We start from the raw sequence: 19,851 nt of genomic DNA, 5'->3' as shown, positions 1-19,851 counted from the left end.
TCCTTTCCTTTTTTTTTTTTTTTGAACAGGACACTTGGTTTCCCCAGCAACTAGGGCTCCAATCACCCAGCCAGCTGCAGATTAGTTCAGCAGTGGGGGGTTTAGGTGGGTGGGAGGGAATGTAGGGGGGTGGGGGGTGATGATGGAAAATGGAGAGGGAGGAGAGAGAAGGGAGAAGGAGGGAGGGAGGAAGGGAGAGGGGGAGGGGGGTAGCATGAGGGAAGGAGGGGTGGGAAAAGTTTGAGAGAGAGAGAGAGAGAGAGAAGGAGCCATCGTCATTCAGAGATAAGAGTCGAGTGAGTGAGTGTGTGTGTGTTTGTGTGTGTGTGTGTGTGTTTGAGAGCTGAGAGTGGAGAAAGAGCTGTAAACATTTTAGCCTGAAGTAGGCTGGACGGGAGGAGGGATTTCCCTGACTTTGTGGCTTTTTCAAACTTTTTGTGCGCTCCTGAGCTCTACTCTCTTCCTCTGTGTGTACAGGCAGGGGCTATGCGAAGTGAGAGGCAGGAGTAAGGGTGTAAAAACCAAAAGAAGAGAGAGAGGGAGGGAGAGAGAGAGAGAGAGAGAGAGAGAGAGAGAGAGAGAGAGAGAGAGAGGGAGAAAAAGGCAAACTTCTCTGACGGAAAGGAACCATGCAAGTGGATGCTGTCTTCTGTGGGGTCAGGTTACGCAAAATGAGAAACTACTCCAGGAGCACTTCATCAGGGCTCACCCAGCTCAGAAAGGTAATGTGAAGAGTTAAAGAGAGTCTGTGTGTGTGTGTGTGTGTGTGTGTGTGTGTGTGTAAAACAGTGTGTGTGTTTTCATGTTTTTTTTTTCTTATTTTCTTAAAAACAAATTCAGTAAAGCTGCAGTAAGATTGTGATTTCTTTGACACATGGTGATTGAGTATCATTTACAGCAATCACTCAACTGAACCAAAGTGTCCTGCTCAGTTTGAAAACCCTTTATATTGCTTTAGGATCCATCTTTCCGCTTGTGCCTCTACTCAGCCTCCTCACATATTCTCTGCTGTCTGAGTGTGTCAGCATGCATGTGTGTGTCAGTGTACAGAATGTACATCCATACTTGCGAGCTGGATGGTAAATGTTAGGATGTGGTTTTGTCTGTGTTCGTTTGAGCCGTATTTCATTCTGGGCTGCTCCTGGTAAAGTATGCCTGACTGTTGCTCAAGCAGCCAGTCTGAAACTGTCTGCACCGAGCCCATTACTGCTGCACCACAAGACACTCATCTGTACCTCACTGAAGTATCCGAGCACACCAGAGCACGAATGCACACACATGCACACTCAGTGGTTGTCGGTTTTCATCTGCATATTAGAGGAAAACAAAGTGTAGATAGATGGTTTGGTGACAGTCTCAGTCCACACTAAAACCGTCATAATCTGAACCTGCTTGGTGAGGGGGAGAGAGAGAAAAGAGGGGAAAGGATAAGTGAGCTGAGCATTCTTCACTGTGAACAAAGGCGCCTCTTCATGCAGAGTCCCAGCGCCTGTATTGTTATGAGGAGGCAGGCCGGGGTGGAAACCTCCCCATGAGAGGAGTTCAGCTTCAGGTGGTTCCAAAAAGTCAGCTTCCCAGTGATTAGGAATAGCAGTTTGTCTGCAGATTCATGACCAGACATTTCTGAGGCTGTGCAGTTGGGTTGGAATTGTATTACATGGCACCTTTACTCCTGCAGCCCATAGAGGTCTCAACAGTTTAATGAATGACAAAACTGATGTCTGTAACTGATTTTGTGATTTTGTAGCCATTCAATTTACGTAAAAGTTTTTATGTTTTCTCATTTAACCACTTTCTGCCTTTAAACTTCTAGAAAATGCTCTGATGCACAGAATTTGAATTTGCAGCAGCAGCAGCGGCAACGGTCTGGAATATATAGGCAAATGATGTGAATAGCACAGGCTGCAACAGTCACGAAAACAGCACTATATCCTGAATCAGTGTTTATCAACAGACAAATGAAAGAAAAGGATGTCACAGCACTGACCCCCACTATCTGATTACCGAGTGATTAGAGGAAACAGCTGTAAAAAGCCATTAGATCATGAATTAACAAAGACACCAAATATCTGGTTAATCTGTTCAAACACAATCAACTTAGTGTAAGAAGTTGGAGAAATAAATAAGGTAATGATTCATTTACTTTCACAGAAGAGTCATCATGTGGAGTTTCATTGTGAACAACAACTTTGTTTATACTTTTTTTCCAACAGAATAAACCCTCAAGGCCTAAGACACATCTTAAAAGCATTTGCTGCCTCATAAACTTTTTCAAATGTTTTTTTAATGTTTTGGAAATATTGTGAAACTTGCAGGACCAACTTTGTCTTCTCTAAATTGGTATATTGTTACCTTAGTGCCACCAGCTGACAGTGTGTGAAACTGCAGCAAACAAACGACTTTAACAGGACTTTCCTTAACTTTGTCCTTTAGTAGGCAGGCTTGGTTTTTAAGGGGGAAACCAGTTTTATTCCCCAGTGTATTTAGTAAGTTAACATACAAGCATTCTAAAGCTGAGACAGGAGTGTCCACTGCTTTACTGCCCTCTGCAATCAAAGGAAATACATACATAATGTGTCACGCCTGCACCTGTGGCATGCATATGCAACATGTGCATGTGGGTACAACTCGTGATACAAACAACAAACTCACCTTTTTCATCAAAATATTTCTTTACAGTGTCACTAGTGGTCAAAACCTCCACAAGGCACCTTTAGATTTGACACACATCCGTGCATCTGTGTATGTGTGTCAACTATTTAATTCATGAGAACTCCATGAGCAATGCTCTGCAGCTGGGGTCAGACCATAGTGCAACAGGAATGGCCACTCTGTCTCTGTTGGTTATCAACCAGCCTGCATAGTCCACCTCAGCAGTTTCCTCAGGCCTTTCAGTTCAGCCTGTTTTGGAGTAATTGTTAACTCCCAGAACAAGATCCATTGAAACATTTGATTTGATCTGCTTGACTGAAATAGCAGCTGAGTTTTTTTCCGGGATTTTTCGGAACATCTGTATTGCCAGTTGCATTCAGTTTTATTTTCGTATTGACAGTTTTATTTTCAGCGTCTTGTTGTTTTATTGAAAACAAATCAACGTTCCTCTTCCACGTTTCCTGTTTCTGTCTATCCTGGCATAGTGTTTACTTAACTTGGTAAGTTTGAGAGCGTATAGAATTGAGACTGGCCGACTCTCCAGTCAGCGCTGTGGAGAGGTTTATAGAGTTGGAGATAAAGAGGCAGGGACTGGCTGTCTGCTAGTCAGCAAGGTTGTAATAAGTGAGCTGCGATCTTGAAAAGGGGCTCTGGTGTGGAGCCACTGTGTGTGTGTGTGTGTATCTGTTACTAGTGTTACTATCACACACACAGAGGTCTGTCAGATTGGGTCAGTTGTTTACATTCTGACTCAGGGGCAGAGGCGAAGTGTCTGCATGACTGCTGTTCAAGACAATGTGCACTGTGGTGAAGTCAGTATCTGTGACCTTATATTCACCACTCAGAATATTCACGCTCTCAATGCCTCAGTCTTCCTCTCAGTGATTCATTTTACACACATACACACACTCATTCATTCTCAGGGTATTTTTCTCCAACTGCACGTTTCCCTCTGTTTCACTGATTCACTTTCTTTCTTTTACGCCAAAATATTGGCACACTCATATTCATGGCATTATCACTCAATGCCCATTATCTTCTCACTCTCTGTGACTCATGATTTCTCGCATAAACACACCCCCACATATCAACACATGCAACACATGAGGTCTTAAACCTCAGTGGAGGTTAAGAGAATTTTTCATCAGTATGCATCAACTCGCTTTTTAAGGGAGAGAAAAAAAAAAAGAAGAAAACTCAAACACCAGATGTTTTGTGTCGTGACAAGTCTGTCATCTCTCACAACTGAATCCGCTTGTTATTTTTTTCTTGGAAGCATGCTGAGGCGAAGAAATCAGTTTTGATGATTGGTATGAGTCACTAGAGGAAAACAGTGTTCAGCTTCACGTTGACACTATTGGCTGAATTTAAAAGAAAGTGAGCTATTAGACGCCTGTTTTACATTTGGACTCATTTAATACAGTTTTTTTTTTTTTAACAAACTATACAATAGGTGTATGTTTGTGTATGTCTTTATAGGCACATCTTTGAGTGTGTATCTGTAGATCGCAGATGCACATGTACATCAGTCTGCATACATGTTACAATTGTCATGTGAAAAACTTCCTCAGCAAGTTGATAGCAGACTTTATGTGAGCAGTCTTGCATGCTTTGTTTTTGTATATGTGTGTGCGTGTGTTTGTGCGTTAGCAGATGCCACCAGTGACATCTGTCTCCTCCATTCTTTTCTGCTCAGAAAAGTGACAGCAGGGCTTTAGGACGTTACAGCCCGTCCACCCCTCCTCTTACAGGAACTGGCTTTTGACAGGCACTCTGCAGGGCGGCCTGCAACTTAAAGACCCCACTGGGCCAATCTCCTGCCGTCCCCGAGCTGTTGTTGTTACCACAGTGACACGTTCAGAAAAAAATGTGTCCTGTGGTGATGGTGAAAGAATTCCTCTTGTTTCAAAGATATGGTGTGTGTGTGTGTGTGTGTGTGTGTGTGTGTGTTGGGGGGGGGGGTATTGTCTGTGATGTTGGTAGATGGCCATGGGTTTAGTTACGATCAAAAACACCCCTAACCCCCTTCTCACACACACACACACACACACACACACACACATACATACATACACAGATGCAAGGATAATACATACCATGCCAGACACCCATAACCCTGTCCTTGCAAGAGTCAAACCAACACATATACATACATGCATGCATGGATAATGCATACCATCACACTGGATACTGGAGGCATTTATCCAGTTGGCAGCTGGCCATGTTTTTTTCATTAGATGCACCCTTAACCCCTAAGATACACATACACACACATTTCTCAAACAGCCTATCGCTTGCAAGCTGTTGCTCTGTCTGGCAGTTTCACTCTGCTAAGTGACTGAGTTGTGTTAAAAAAGAAATCGGACCATGGCTTGGGGGAAAATGGATGCTGCGACTCTAATTGGGACATTTAACAGGACATGGCAGGCTGAATCCCTGCCCGCTGCGTTGTTTACACAGAGTACAGTGCAGAATGTGAATGTCTAGCAGGGTTTGGCCTGGGGAGAGGGGCAAATAGAAAGGCGGCTACAGTTTGATGGCACGGTATTAGATGTGGGCTTGGAGAATTGTCCGGTGCTGATCCAAGATCATCCACTGGTGTTGCCAGCTTGGTGTGGCTTTGCAGCTTGTGGAAACAGAGTGTTGCAGTGGCATCCGTCTACACACACACACACACACACACACACACACAAATACATGCAAACTCAAAAACAGATATATAGAAATATAGACCACAACATGCTCAGACGCATGTTTAGGAGCACATGCCCACACACTTGAGCATCCACTGACATGCTCTACTTGCACATGAACATGCACTTACCATTTGCTTAACATCACCAGCTTGGAAAAAAGCAGTTGTATGTGGGGAAGGCTGCCGTCTGGAAAGGAATGTGTCCATCTGGGTTCAAAGTGTAACTCTAATGTGGCTGTACAGCTCGCTGATTTAAGCTCGGGTTGCCATGTTTTGATGATCATTCCAAGCAAAATGGGAAAAGGTTACCGCATGCTTTGTTAGTTTGGTTATGTGCAGCTCATCTGTGTAATATTTGAGATGGAAAAACTGTAAGACCAATGACCTTTGAATCTTCTCTTCTCTTCTCTTCTCTTCTCTTCTCTTCTCTTCTCTTCTCTTCTCTTCTCTTCTCTTCTCTTCTCTTCTCTTCTCTTCATCTCAGAGCCATCGCTGAGAATGGGAAGAATGTTGTTTACCTGATAATTTAGGGATCCTCTCTATAGTGAGAATTAAAACATTGTCTGGGGGTTCATCCAAGTGTAACAACTTAATGAGTAGATACTCCAGACACACTGCAGACACAGAGGAGCTTTGATCACACCAAATCCTATCCAAACACTGTCTTGTTAAGTTCTAGAGCTGCAAAAGTAGTAGTTTTCTATTTGGCTGTCTCCGGTGTAATGATGGATACAATAAGCGTATCCTATATTATACAGCTGTGTATTTGTACAGTTGCATCTACCAAGCTTGGTGTCAGTATCACATCTTCCTTTGTAGTTCTGTATAAATACAATCCAAGCACCTCTTTCATTTCATGTCATGATTATATAAATATGTAGGATTTTTTTTAGGCTGATCAGACTAAATTAAAAAATCTAGCTCTAGTAACTTGTTTGTTGTTGGTTAAGATGTTTAGCTCCTCATGAATGTGAGAAAGTTAAAGCACTTTTCTGGAGCGGATGTCACAAAGTGCTTCACAACTAAAGTCACTATAGCAACAGACATAAAATGGAGATACAATGTAAGAATGCAAAACACAAACGAAACTAATCAACCTGCTCTCTCATTGTTCCTCACACTTGTTGCAGTTGCTTTAGTCTTCACCTGAAAAAAAAAGAAGAAGCATATTTGCTGTGTGTTGAGTACAATTTGTCCTGAGGTTCCTGTGGAGATGATGATGGAAACGCACGTCTTTAGATCAGTTTAGTTTGGCTTCCTTCAGCTGTGCTAAACACCCCTCTCCATTTCACTCAGTTTTTTGTCCGCTGGCGGTCTTGGCCCAAGCTCACAGTTGTCGGTCACGGGGTGTGTGGAGGTCAGAAACGTCAGCTCTGACTCCGACTCTGGAGTTTATACTCCGGAAGAGCACTTTCCCAAGCTCTCGCCTTGTTAGGCTCCCTTGGGGATCGGCGGGTGAATTATAAAAATCTGTTTCTATGCAGGCGTGCAGCGGAGCAGGGGAGCAGGGATGGGATGGGGGAGCTCTGGTGGGAATTCTCAAGTGGAACCCTTAAAATGTGAAGGGGGTGGGGGGGGACAGGAAGGAGAAGGAGAAGAGAGGATTTTGGCTTTGCAGCTCAGCTCAGAGACTGTGGCTTGGAGGAGAAATTTGATCTGGGGCCCAGAGAATAATGTTAGTGTGCTAAGGAGGCCAGGTTATTGTTGAAAGGAGCTGTAGGTCCACTCAGTGCTGCACATTCACTGTGGCTGAGCATGTTTTAAAGAGGAGAGGTTTTGCCATTATGCTCAGAAATCCATATTATCAGACTGCTGTAAATACTGCTCACTGTAGGGACCAGTATTATCCCTGTGAATGATGGTGTATTCAATGACGCGTCCTCACGTGTCTGCACGTTTCAGTCCCTCTGGGTGTTGTTAATAGCAGAGGTAGTTATTGCTGAGGTGGAAGTCATGCCTCGTCTGTCTCCTGAGTTAAAGGGCGTGGTGAAGCAGTTGCAGATGACAGAAGGCGTGTGTGTCTGTCACCTGGCATATTACCTGCGGCTGTTTATAAGTGACCTCATCCATTGAAATTCATCACTGGCTGCCAAACAGCAAGGCTCATTGCCAGGAAGAGCTCCATGGCTTCTTTTGTTTGGAGAGCTTTCCTGTCAATGGCCTTATTTACTCTGTCAGTGATTTATGCTGGCTGCAACCACAGTGCTCCAACCGCAGGTGCATCTACACCGAGGTCTGGTCTCTTACTGGTGGATGAGGCCATGGTGTGCTCTAATTTTTCTTTGGAAGGAAGGGAGCTGAATACCAAAACTGTTAAAGGGTTAGCAGACTTTTAATAGCTTTATTGTCCAACATGAGTAGAGGAATATTTATCTTTGGCGCGGCTCAGAAATAAGCAAAAGGCTCACAATACACATAAAAAGCAAGGCTCAGATTTTATAGCCATGCTAGCTGTGTAGGCAAGGCGGTGGTTTGAGCTAAATGCAATAAATAAAGAAGGTCAGCATGCTAACATGCTCACAATATAACAATGTGAATGCTGATGTTTAACAGGAACATTGTTTAAAGGTCACCATCTTAGTTTGGCACGCTAATAATTTCTAATTAGCACTAAAGTCGTAGATGAAAAGGATCAGAATTCATCCTGAGGGGAATATTTCATGGCAGACTATCCAATAGTTGTTGAGACATTTTGCTCAAAACCACAAATGTCAACTTCATCGTAAAGACAGGGGACCAGCAAAGTCTTTAAGAAAGGTTGGACATCTTGAATCAAAAATGTTTCAGTCTTTTCCAAAAGCAGTGGAACAACCAAACACTTGACCAAGTGAGCAACTGAGCGACAGAAATTGCCATCCCTAGAGCCATATCACAAGCATGGCTGAAAACATTGCAGATAGAAATAATATAACATGGCTGTGCAAGAAGTAGCAACATTTAAAGTCTGTAAAATCATGCAAAAATATTTGTGTACCTTAAGCAAATGAGGCTGGAATAAATGCAGACAATCCCCATATCTTATCTCAGGCTGTAAAGTTCAAAGTTCTGTTAATGTTTCAAACTAATTTGTTCGTACAACATGTTACCATGGCTCTAAAGGCATTAGCACCTGTTCCAAACAGACCACACCTGAAGGCAAATGAAAAGTGTGGGCATTGTGGGTGCAGTGGTTACCACTGTCACTTCTCCCCAGGAAGGTCCTGGGTTCGAACTTGGGGTCTTTCTGTGTGGAGTTTGTATGTTCTCCTTGTGCCTCCATGGGATTTCTCTGGGTACTCCAGCTTCATCTCACTATCCAGGTTAATTGGTGACTCTTGCTGTTGGTCTTTATATGTCAGTCCTGTGGTAAACTGGCAACCATCCTCAGTCAGTTGGGATTGGCCCCAGCCCCCCACGACCCAATAAGGATAAGTGGTATAGCTAATGAATGAACTTTCTCACCACTGCTTCACCTGGCTGATCACTGTGTGAAGTCTGTCTGACCGTCAGATTTTCTGCTTTGGAGAGTTAGAAAAAATATGGCTTCAGGTGATATTACGATCCAACAAGCACTTTTGTTTGAAGCATACTCAGGCCTTTAGCAACACCAAATCCCTCGAAGTTGGCTGAAGATGGAGTGGTGTTTCAGCTGCAGATGTACCAAATGTGGATTTTTGGATTTGACAGAGGCCGTGTTGGTTATGTAGGCCAAAGTGAGAGCTGTTTAAAAGCGGGTTCCTGGGATGAGTTGGCATGGACCCGTGGTCTTTGGAGCCAGCACGGTAATTGGGAGCAGACTGGGGATGAGTCAGGACCTCTGCTGATGGGAGCTTTCTGTTGGTGAAGAGGAGGAGCTGACATGTCTGTGGGAGGGAGTGGAAGGACAGATGCTCCACCTCTGCAAGAGAGACGAAACATGACACCCTTTCCCAGATGGGGGGATAGAGAGAGATTTGTTTGCTCTGCCTCCAAGACAGATTCATCCTCCCCCTCCACTTCTTTTTCTCCTCTGATAGGGAAGATCTTGTCTTTTTCTCTTGTAGAGAGGCTTCTCTCTTCTTCATTTAGCTAATGAAGGCCTCTTTAATTGCTGGTGATCAGTAAACGCAGGGATGGAAGAATTCATTTATAATCCAATTTTCCACCAGGTCAGTCCAAGTTTTTTTTTTTGACTTCTCTGCCTTAAAATGTTTTTAAATTATTCACTTAATTTTCACCATTTATCATGCCAACAGCGTCAAAGGCTCCAAATTTCTATTTCTGGAATGGCTTATCACACTGAAGACTTAAGTGCATCATTAGCCTGGAAGCTGCACCATTTGCAGTCAGTGGAACGTGGAATGGAAGCCACAAACTCCAAAGGGAAAAGGAGACCCTGCCCATTAAAAGCCTGTGGTTAAAGTGTTACAGGATGGTCATTTGTAAACTCTGACAGGTGGAGCGAGTGAGAAGGACTTTTAGGAGGATTTTGCTGAGTTAGTCTGGAGTTTTCCTTCCGTTCGCTGCCATTATGACCTTGTGGTAGTCAGAGCCGTCCCATTTATCAGCATTGAATTCAAGAGCTTACTGTATGGGGTCAATTGGTAAGCAAGAAAACTTGCTGTGCAAAAGCCTGATGACTTCATTTCAGGAGACACAGGAGGTCAGTCTTAGCCCCACTTCCTGCAAGTCACAACACATTTCCTGTCCGTTTGCATGCACAAGCACAAACAAGGAAAATAACTATTCATTTCATGCATAAGATGCCTCCTAGATGGTGTGTCTCTTGGTTGTGCTGTTCGCCACAATTACATCCACAGTGGCTTTCTCTGTGGCCCCAATTATAATTAAGGTTTGTTTATAGGCTACATTGTCTGAGGTAATATTTTGGCCCATTCTTCCTGCTTCCCAGCGGGATAGTCTGTAGACACCCAGGCCGTCAAGAGTCTCAGTTATAAAAACAACAACCACAATAGCAAGAAATGCTGTGTGTGGTGTTAGAAATACAACAATGGATACTTGTGTTATATTTAGGATGGATTGATAAGCAAAAAAATATGCAGGGAGAAATTAATTGTTTGTGGTATCCCCCTTCCTGTATTCCTGTCTGGTTCTGTGGCTATCCCAGTTTCAATGCTGTCTCATGTCCATCCTCTCCTAACAATGGACGGAGCAGGGGGAGAAGTGGAGGGGCAAGAGGACGCAGCACAGCAGGGCTTTGGACAGGGCACTGTGTGTGTTTGTATGTGTGTGTGTGTGTGTGTGCAAGCGTGTTTGTGTGCATGTGTGCGTGTATGCTTGTCTTTTGGCCCTAAAGGCCAGCTGATAGGGATCTTCAGCACTGTACATCATACAACGCAGATCCCCATGGTCTGTGTTCAGATATAGAACGGAAAGATAAGGGAAGCCAGCTGAGAGCAAAGTAATGTGAGCGATAGAATGAGAAAACAGAGAGATTACGAGATAAAGATGAGAGAGAGGTAAACACGGCATGGATAAATTCAGTGAGAGTGCAGTTTCCTCGTTTGTAACCGTCAATCACAGACACACACACAGATTCAGGCACACATAATCAAAGGCTACATCCATGGTAATACATTTTAATTTGAAAACACATCACTTTTTTTATGTTTACACCTGTCATACATATTACTCTGCAGTTTTTAAGCCCATAAAACCGAGACTTTTGGAGACGTTGTTGGCCTGGTTCTAGGTTGAAGACTTTTGGGTTGCATTTTAGTCACAATGGGCATAAACTGGGACTTTCGGAAACGATGAGACAAACGTTGACACATGACAACGATGACACAAACAAAGGTTTCCTGATTGGGTGTTATCAGCCATGAAATATTCTCCTACCTTCAGTGGCAGGTCCACCTTATCAGTCCAAGCAACCAAGAAATCTCTGGTCTTCCTTTTTGTCATTGCTGTTTCTCATTCGCAGTATTTTCTACAACTTAAGCAACTAACTGGAAGCTAAAACAGTCATCTGGATGGAGATCTTTTTTATTTTAAAACAGCATTTTAAAAATGTATTAGTATGGACATAGTCATAGAGTTGGCCTGTTTGGCTCATGTCCAAGGCCTTGCTATGAAATCAGCTTGGGGCCCTGAACAGGACACAGAAAGAGAAACAGAGAGGGAAAAAGAGAGAGGGAGACTGCCGAGTCCAGATAAAATTCCATTGTTTATTTGCCCGACCCTCTCCTTCCCTCCTCCCCTCTATACATCCCTTCCTTTACCATCAACCTTTCCTTTCCTATTTCAACGGGAACCAGGCAAAACCCTTCCAAAGCCTACGAGGTCAAGGCAGCATGTCAGTCATTGTGAAATCCCCATATTGCTCAAACCAAACACTTCATGTCAGATCTGGCAACCCTGCAGTGCTGGAAACAAATTGGCTGTACATGAATAATCTTTGCTCCACATCTGCAGAGCGTAAGACATGGTACAGTTCAGTAAGAGAGAGAAAGAGGGGCTAAGGATTAAAAAGCAGTACCCCTCCGTCCTTACATCCTATCCTTCACTCCCTCCTCCATCATACTTTTCTCCCCGCAACTCCAGGACTAAATGGGAATGAAAGAGAGCGAATGAAAGGGAGAAATAAAAGAGTGAAGGACATGGAGGAAAAAAAGCAGCCAAGTTTGCCATTCCAGAAAGAGCTGACTAAATGTGCAGTGGTGCGTTAAATTGATTACAGGCAAGGCTTTGGCACATGCTATAGAGAGCCACATCTTGTAGTGGGGAGAGGGTCCTCAAGTCAGCCAGTGGACTTCAAGAAAAAGAAGAAAATGAATAATCTTTTCTTCTTTACAGTATTTAATTCCCATTTTTAGCTATCATGTTCTCTCCTTGTCCCAGTTTTACGTCACATTTCACTCGTAAGGATGAGAAGTGAGCTGCCACTTTTTGGTTGCATACTGTATTTGACTCCATGTCCTGATAACTGTGAAATGCAGCGTGGGCTGTGAGCGACTTTGCCCTTTTTAGGTATTTTTGAAATGACAGAGAGTAAAAGAGAGCAGTCTGGGGAAGAACAAGCGAGGGATGGTGATGATGTCATGATGTTAGCTGTTTCTGCAGAGCTGGACAGAGGGATGGAGGGACAGAGGGATAGAGGGGAGGATGAAATCTTTATGGGAAGCAGCTGTTGGGGAGAGGCGGGCGGGCCTCCAGAGCACTAAAGGAGCAGCCAGCCAACAGCTCGTGACAACAACCCAGGGGCCTGATAAAGGTAGCAACAAAACGCTGACAGCACCACCTGCATACAGTGAGATAAACCTAATTCAACTCCAACAGCAAAACTTCTGTCTGATTACCGCCACACATTTACACTTATAAGATAATACTTGGAGCTTAACCAGCACAAAGGCCAAGTGACAATATCACTGTTGGAGTTGATGTTGTCTACACTTTTGCATTGCACTGTGAGGAGAGAAAAATTGAACATTTTACATATTATCACTGACTATAGAAACTCATAACTGACATAGCCTGAAGACAATCTGGTGTGTGTGCAAGTGTGTGTCATCACATTGACATTGAAGGAGTCCAGGCAGGTTTTTGGACCTTCCTTTGTCAATCCAACATTGTGTGAGGTCAGTGTGAGAAAAAACAGCCAGGCATTTTTTTTTCATTTACAACTCTATGACTACACCAAGATCAAATAGCATTTGGTTTACACATGGTACCAGATGTGGGGAGGTTAGAGTCAATGTGGGAATGAGTGTCCTATGGAGAGAGGTCCATCTGAGGACCTGATGTCTGAGGACCCCAGTGGGAAAAAAGAGCCAGTGGGAAAAAAGAACAGGGTCCCTAGGTGTGAGGTCTGACAGTTAAACTAATCATAATCACTGCAACCCAAATGACTCTGAAATTAGTATTAATTGTAAATATGTCTCGTAGTCTCAGATCGGTCTCTTTGACCTTATGGCTTTTTCATACCAGGCCATTGGCTCTCCCGATAGCGTTGTCAGTCAGCTGTCTTGTTTGTCCATCTGTCCATCTCTTCATCAATTTCCCCAACATCTCAGTTCAGAATGAATGATGGACATTTACCTTAACGTCCCTTAAGGATGAATTTTAATGCATTGGGAACTCCCTGACTCCTCATCTAACGAGTCAAAATGTCCAATTCCAACGCTTCATTTCACCACTTTACTATGACAGGATACCTCTGAAGCTCAGTCAAATGTATGAATGAATGAATTTAGTGAAGTACTGCTAAAGTTGACAAAGTCACTATGCCTAAAGCTGCATTAATGCTTTGCATCAGAAGCCCTTGTCAGATAGAGAAACTCACCTCCACCAAACCTTTCTGCCCAGCGTAGGAATTGGTGGAGGGGGCTGTGTCTGACAATTTCTGTAGCTGAAAATTCAATCTTCATACTAACTTCACACAGTTAAAGGCCAGGTGTGTGGTTGAAATTCTCTCTGAGACTCTCTTTATTTGTTATTTACACATTTTTCTGCCTCTTTTGATGGGCACCTGCAAGTGCAACTCTATCAACACTCTCCAGAGATGTTCATTGTCTGAAAATGTGCAGTTACAGAGAGTTGACCAGCTTTTCATCCCACCTTCAAAACATGGACTTTAAGACAGTTACAAACACTTGCTTTCTGATGTGGTCAGACAGCATGTTGTACGAACTAAATCTTTTCAAGAATTGCCCAACCCTGGGATGACAAAGAACAGCATGGGATATAAAGGGTCTGAGAACGCAGGGCTAAGATGTTCTATAGAAGCCACTGCACAAAGGATAAATTATTTTGATACAGGTATAGCATGGTACCTCTAGTGCTACCCTCAGCTCCAACCTTGCAAGGCAACCCAGTTGTGGTATAAACAGCAAAGTTATCTCTGCATTTTTTTTTTCCCTTTAACATCTTTGTTTTCCGGTGGTTAGTGAGCCGCCAGCATGGCCACGCACCTCTATTCATCTGGTATAATATACAGATACCCATTGATTTGTTGCCTCCACCTTCAACGTTAGTTTACATTTTTACAATAATTGGTGCCACTTGATAACTGACACATAACTGACACAACACCATGCTTCAGCCATTAAGCCTGCACAAACAACAACTTCCCATAGTCAGTGGTATATGTGAGTGCATGTTTACAAGAGGCTGTCCATTGCCAGATACCCAGTGTCCATCCGCTGATAGAAATCTCCTGCAGGGTTTGTTATGCAACTGATGCTCGGCTCTGATGCCCTGCCTCTGACCCACACTGCTGTTATCTCTATCTAGTAAAAAGGCTTCAAGGCATTTAGGATTGTGTGCTTCTCACCAAGCATCAATCCTTTTTCATCTGAGGCCAAGACTGGAGGTTGTCCTTTAACAAATTTTATTTGTGTAATGGTTTTTATCTGAAGGTTGTTAAGCTAAAACTGGGTCAACAGGTGAGTCTAGGAATAGAAAGTAAAAAAAATCTTAAACCTATGATGTTTATTTACAGGATTTCTCAAAAAAGAAATGTACAAATATCTCTTTGAGTATCAAACGCAATTATCACAAGTCATATCTGTGCACACCTTCCACTGCCGTCTTCTCCACTCAGCACTCCATCCACACTGCTGCTGGTCAACAATACCACTTCCTTTGCCGCAGCATGTGCGGCCTGTCACACCTCACAGGGCAGAGGCTGAAGGGGGGCGGAGCAGGTAGAGGTCTTTTGGGTCGCTGTTTCCCATGATGTTTTTATTGGCCTCAGCAGATGGCTCCCCACAGCCTCTGTATTGTTATGGTGGCCATCTTGCTCTGGGGGTTAGGGTTGACAATAGTTGCCAATAGCTGTAGGAGACAAAAGCCTTTCGCTGCTCCTGAAAAGAGTTTCGTCAGTAACCCAACGCTGTAAAACTGGCAACGCTGTCAGATTTACTGCTTTTACGAGATGTGAAGACACCACTGCTTGTCAGGTTCAGGCGAGTGCTGGGAAGCACCGTCTTGCACGTATGAGTCAAGTTTTGAGATATGTTCAAGCTCAGTAAATCAGAATTGTGTGAAAATACCAAATTACCTTTTAAGGTATTAGTACAATCTCCTCTGAGCAGCACTTTCTGTTTTGGCCTTGGGGCTCTAAACAATGAAGTGGGAGAGCCTAAAAGCCTGCACTGTTTTCACAGCGCAACAGTACACTTATATTATTCTTTGCAATATCCACTTTCCTTTTTAGTTTTGACAGCCCCTGTCTCCCCAACCCCCCGCTCCTCTTTGGTTTGCTCCCTCTGTTGGTTTGCTCCCATCTTTTCTCTCCCCCCCGCGATATGTAACACCCATCCCAACCCAGAAAAAAAAAAAAAAATTAAACTGTAAGCCTTGCAGGCTCTATACATTCTTTATAGTCCAGCTCGCTCACAAACCCCCCTCCCCCCACCCCCCTGCCTTCCACGCAGGATTTCTGTTCTTCATTTCTGTTTTGGTTTTTAGCGAGGAGAAAAAAAATCAAGAGGGAGAGGAAGGAAAAAAAAATCGGTTGATGTTTCCCCTCAAACATGTGACCTCTCCTTGGCTCACAGCTGAAAATAATTTGAGGCTACAAGCTAGTGGATGGCTGACGCAAACCTTCCTCCTCCTCCTTTCTCCTCTCTCTGGGGGGCTAGGCCTTGGACTGATTGAGAGGAGTGGGGGTAAAGACAAAGCAATAGAGCGCTGTAAGTTGAGCTGTGAGCAAAACTAGAAGCTAAAAAAAATGACAAATTGTGCTTTTTTCTACTCCTCATCAGATGAGACCTCAACTTTTGGTGTTGTTTTGTTCTTTTAATCTGGAAGAGAAGAGAAAATGTACAAGCCCAGAATCATTCCAAAACACTGGACCCAGAGGGACAATTATGTTGTTAGCTTGGAGAAGAATTCAGCTATTTGGCTGCAATTTTTTTTTTTTACATAATCCACTGAAATTGTAACTTTTTCTCCATCTTGCCTCACTGCCAGTTGGGACAACAATTTGTGGAATTCAGTTGAATTGGGCTCACATTCCCTGCATAGTCAGGGGTCAAGGGAGAAAAGTGTCCGTGTTAGCTAATACCGGTTTATAGGCGGAGGGTTAGTGGTGGGTTTTGGGCCGTGAAGTGCTCAGGAAATATTTAACGGCCTACGAATACCCCAAAGTATCCCAGAACATCTGGTAGAAGTCAATCATACATACACATCCATATGCTGGTGTGCAGAATGGACTGTTTGGCTGGATGTGTAGGTCCATGTAGGTGTGTTTTCATATGAGGTTTTCCATGTGAGTATGGAGCTGGGTGGCAAAGCGTGTATTAGCGCTTCTGTTAATTTACTTAAGAACAAATGTGTGAATACCTGCCAACAGGCGTTACCCCTGACCTATCCTCCTCTCTTATGTTAACCACATCTGTGCCAAGCAGAGGCCAGGCCCTTCTGCTCCGTGCCAGCCCCCCCACCACCGTTTATAGACCAAGTCATAAGCACTGCACACCACTGGCTCTAATTTGATGTTACATACGGATGGTCTTGCTACGCTCCAAGTGGATCTGGTTTCATTATACTCTGACAAATAGACCAAGTAATAATTTCAAACTGGCCAAGCATGTCCTCTCACACTGTCCTTGGCACAACTTGTCTGAAATAAAGAACAGGGGGAAAAGTGCAGTGCTGGAAAACACGCAACGCATTAAGGAAGTTTTTTTCTGGATTGAAAAGAGAGTTTTTCAGGGAGACTCTCAAGTACAAAAACAAAATGCGTGAGCAGTACTTACTGTAAATTACTGTAGAAATCTGTTATGACAAGTGCAAAAGACAAGACGCTGAGTGATAACCTAAAGAGTTTAACTGAGTGCCCTTCTCTGGCTTCCCGCTGAATGCTATACGGGTGCTGGATAGTAATGTGTGTTCATGCCTGTTGGCTAGCTGTTGTTAAAGCTTTGTATTCAGCTGTATCCTCCAATTACTAGTCAAAAAGGGGATTGACATTTTGTGAGGATGCCATGCAACCTGTGAGGTCTGTTTCTCTGCTGCTTGGTTCAGAAACTAGTTTTGCAAGCCACAGAAATGAGAGGTTTGAGCTGTTTGGTAGTTCACATTCACACACTAGAGTTTGAAGTTTTCCTGAGGGAGTCCTGGGGAAGCAGCTCTTCTTTTGACCCATCCCTCATTCGTCAGTCTATATGTCTGCCTATTTTCGTATATCGTCAACCATATATTTAGTTGAAAGCATACAAGCTGGAATATATTCAACTGTCTGCTCTGTACTTGTACATGCTTTTCTTTAGCTTTGTCGCCTCTAAGCTCAAATATAAGTTTTGCCCTTGTATCCACAGTGCGCTCACACCATTGGCTATAACTGAATGTCTCTTTCTTTGTGTTACTGTGCAGGATGCCAGCTGCTAGCACCATGACCGGTGGGAGGGCCCTGCTGCTCTGTACAAACACTGACAACTGTATCTACCAATCAGTCAACGGGTAGGTGCCTCAGAAGCCAATTTATTAATTTAGTGTCTTCAGTGTTTTGTTGCAATGATTCAGTTCTAATTTGTCTGAAACCAAACATCTCACTGTCCATTTTCAGAAAGGTACTTGTAGAAGCCATTTATTGTATAGCATTTTTAGACATCATTCTGTCATTACCAAATGAATTGTGCTCCTTCATTATACAGATGATACAGTGGTGTGAAGGCGTCTCCTTCACACCACAGGTATTGCTTGTAATACTGTTTCTCAAAAATAATTCTACAAATCCCATTAAAGTGTAGCTTTTTTTTTGTAAAGCTTTGGCGCTGTTGTTAAGTGACAGTCCAACCAGATATTTGACTTGTTATTTAAACATCTACAACACTCGGAAGGAATTATCATAACTATTATAAATAACTAACAACTGTGTTAAACATGTCAAATGCAAATCTGTATGTGTATAATAACTTTAGGAGAGATGTCAACTATAAGTCCCAAAGGTTCCAAAACATTATTGTGGTAGGAAACATCCAATTAAAATGTTGAACCCTCAGTTCCACATGCCGGTAAAGTTAAAAAACTGACCCAGACTGTGGATAAATTCACATTCATGATGCAAAGTCTGGATGATTGATGATTCTGTGGTTCTGGCTTGTCAATGAGCCTCATGGGTACTGTAGTATTGAGTGTCATTTTGGACCTAACAAGCTGACCAAAAACACGTCTTGACAGAAATTAAAGTAAAAATACCTCTAAAACTACAAGAAGTGATAAAAGCTGTGAGGTTGCCGGATAGTTCACTTTTACTTTTACTTTACTTTACATGTTGCTTGGGCCTGAGGTGCACTTTTCCCATAATTATCAAAAAGAGTTCTGCTCTTAAGCAAGCTGGAGACACCCCTTTCCATTAGGGTCAGCAGTATAACAATAGCAGGGCTACAGAGCAGAGCAGGGCAGAGTTGGCCATCTGGCATCTGGATACTGTTACTGCCCCCCTGCTGCCACTGCCTAATGCTTCTGTGACCACTCTCTGTGGCCCCTTCTGTCATCCTTGTAATATTCATTAGTGCTATTTAGATTATAATGAAGGGATTTTGGTTTGTGCCAGTGAGGGATTATCTGGTGGAAGATTTAACCGTCTGTTGTTTTTATGGTTTATCAGGTTACCGTAGTTACCATTGCCCAAATGCTCAAAACATTTCTCTTGAGTAATTGTCAAAAGTTGGAATATCATTAAAATAGTAGTTTTGCCCCCTGCTCATTTCAAACCCCTCCTCATATCCACTGTTCCTGTGTTAGCTCAGCTGGTCAGAGATGCTTTTGTGCCCTTGTACCCCCTTCCCTCCTTCCGCCCTCAATGACCCTCGTCTCCATCCTCCACCCATCCATGGCCACGGATGATGGACAAGCTTTCCATAGTGTGTATTTTGTCTTAATCATATTGTCTCTCTCCATTACAGTCTCAGTGGAGGTGGGAGGGGGGTATTGATTTCCTCCTCTTTCTGCTCCACTTTTTCTGTTACTCCTTCACTTGACCCCCCCTCCTGCCTATTCTCCTGTTCTCCTTTGCTAGGCTTTTCTATTTGACCTAGTTTTTCCCCTCTGTTGCTTCATGCTTAATAAAAAATGCTGTTTCCACCGAGAGACACAGAGGGAGAATGAAATAGGGGAGGGAGAAAGGGGGTGAGGGTCTAAACTAATAAAACCCAGAGCAATTTGGAAGAGAATTATTTGGTTTCCTCATTGGTCATAGTTGCAACATTACGTTTTTTTTTTTTCTTTAAAAGTCTCTGAGGAAACTTGAATTAGTTATTTCCCCCTGAGATTTCCTCAAGATTGCATGACCGTTGGTTTTCACATCCAGCGATGTCATCAGAAGTCACCCAGCAGGGCCACATTTCCTCTGTTTGTTGGAAACACAATCATTTGAAGAATAGGCTTTGGCCAAAACAAGAGTTTTGCGGGTCGGGAGTAGAAAAGAAAAGATGCACATCTACACTTCGGCCTCTCCCCTCCTGTGTGTATACGTTTGTCTCCTCTCCAGAAATAGCTGTGTGCATAGCTTGTAAACTTTGACCCCCAAACCCAGAGTTCAAACAGTCATGACCCAGTGATCTTACAGGAGTGACTCA

General features: G+C 43.3%; 1 protein-coding gene across 2 annotated transcripts in view; it reads left to right on the top strand.

Moving 5' to 3' along the window:
• The first annotated feature begins 250 nt into the window (after nucleotides 1-250).
• The window catches only part of LOC139630162 (DENN domain-containing protein 2A), a 35,817-nt gene continuing 16,216 nt past the window's right edge, over nucleotides 251-19,851 (top strand). The window contains exons 1-2 of one of the 2 annotated variants that reach the window (XM_071493321.1): nucleotides 251-722; nucleotides 17,645-17,731. In XM_071493321.1, coding sequence (XP_071349422.1) covers nucleotides 17,646-17,731 — 86 coding nt within the window. In that variant the 5' untranslated portion in view covers nucleotides 251-722; nucleotide 17,645. Of the gene's footprint in view, nucleotides 723-9,342; nucleotides 9,475-17,644; nucleotides 17,732-19,851 lie in introns of those variants that run through there. The other variant, XM_071493328.1, reaches the window with a different exon arrangement.

This window comes from Trachinotus anak, unplaced genomic scaffold (assembly GCF_046630095.1).
Source record: "Trachinotus anak isolate AG129_WGS33_773 ecotype Australia unplaced genomic scaffold, CSIRO_AGI_Tana_v1 ptg000002l, whole genome shotgun sequence".
Taxonomy (NCBI): Eukaryota; Metazoa; Chordata; class Actinopteri; order Carangiformes; family Carangidae; genus Trachinotus; species Trachinotus anak.
This window is presented reverse-complemented; position numbering and strand designations above follow the sequence as displayed.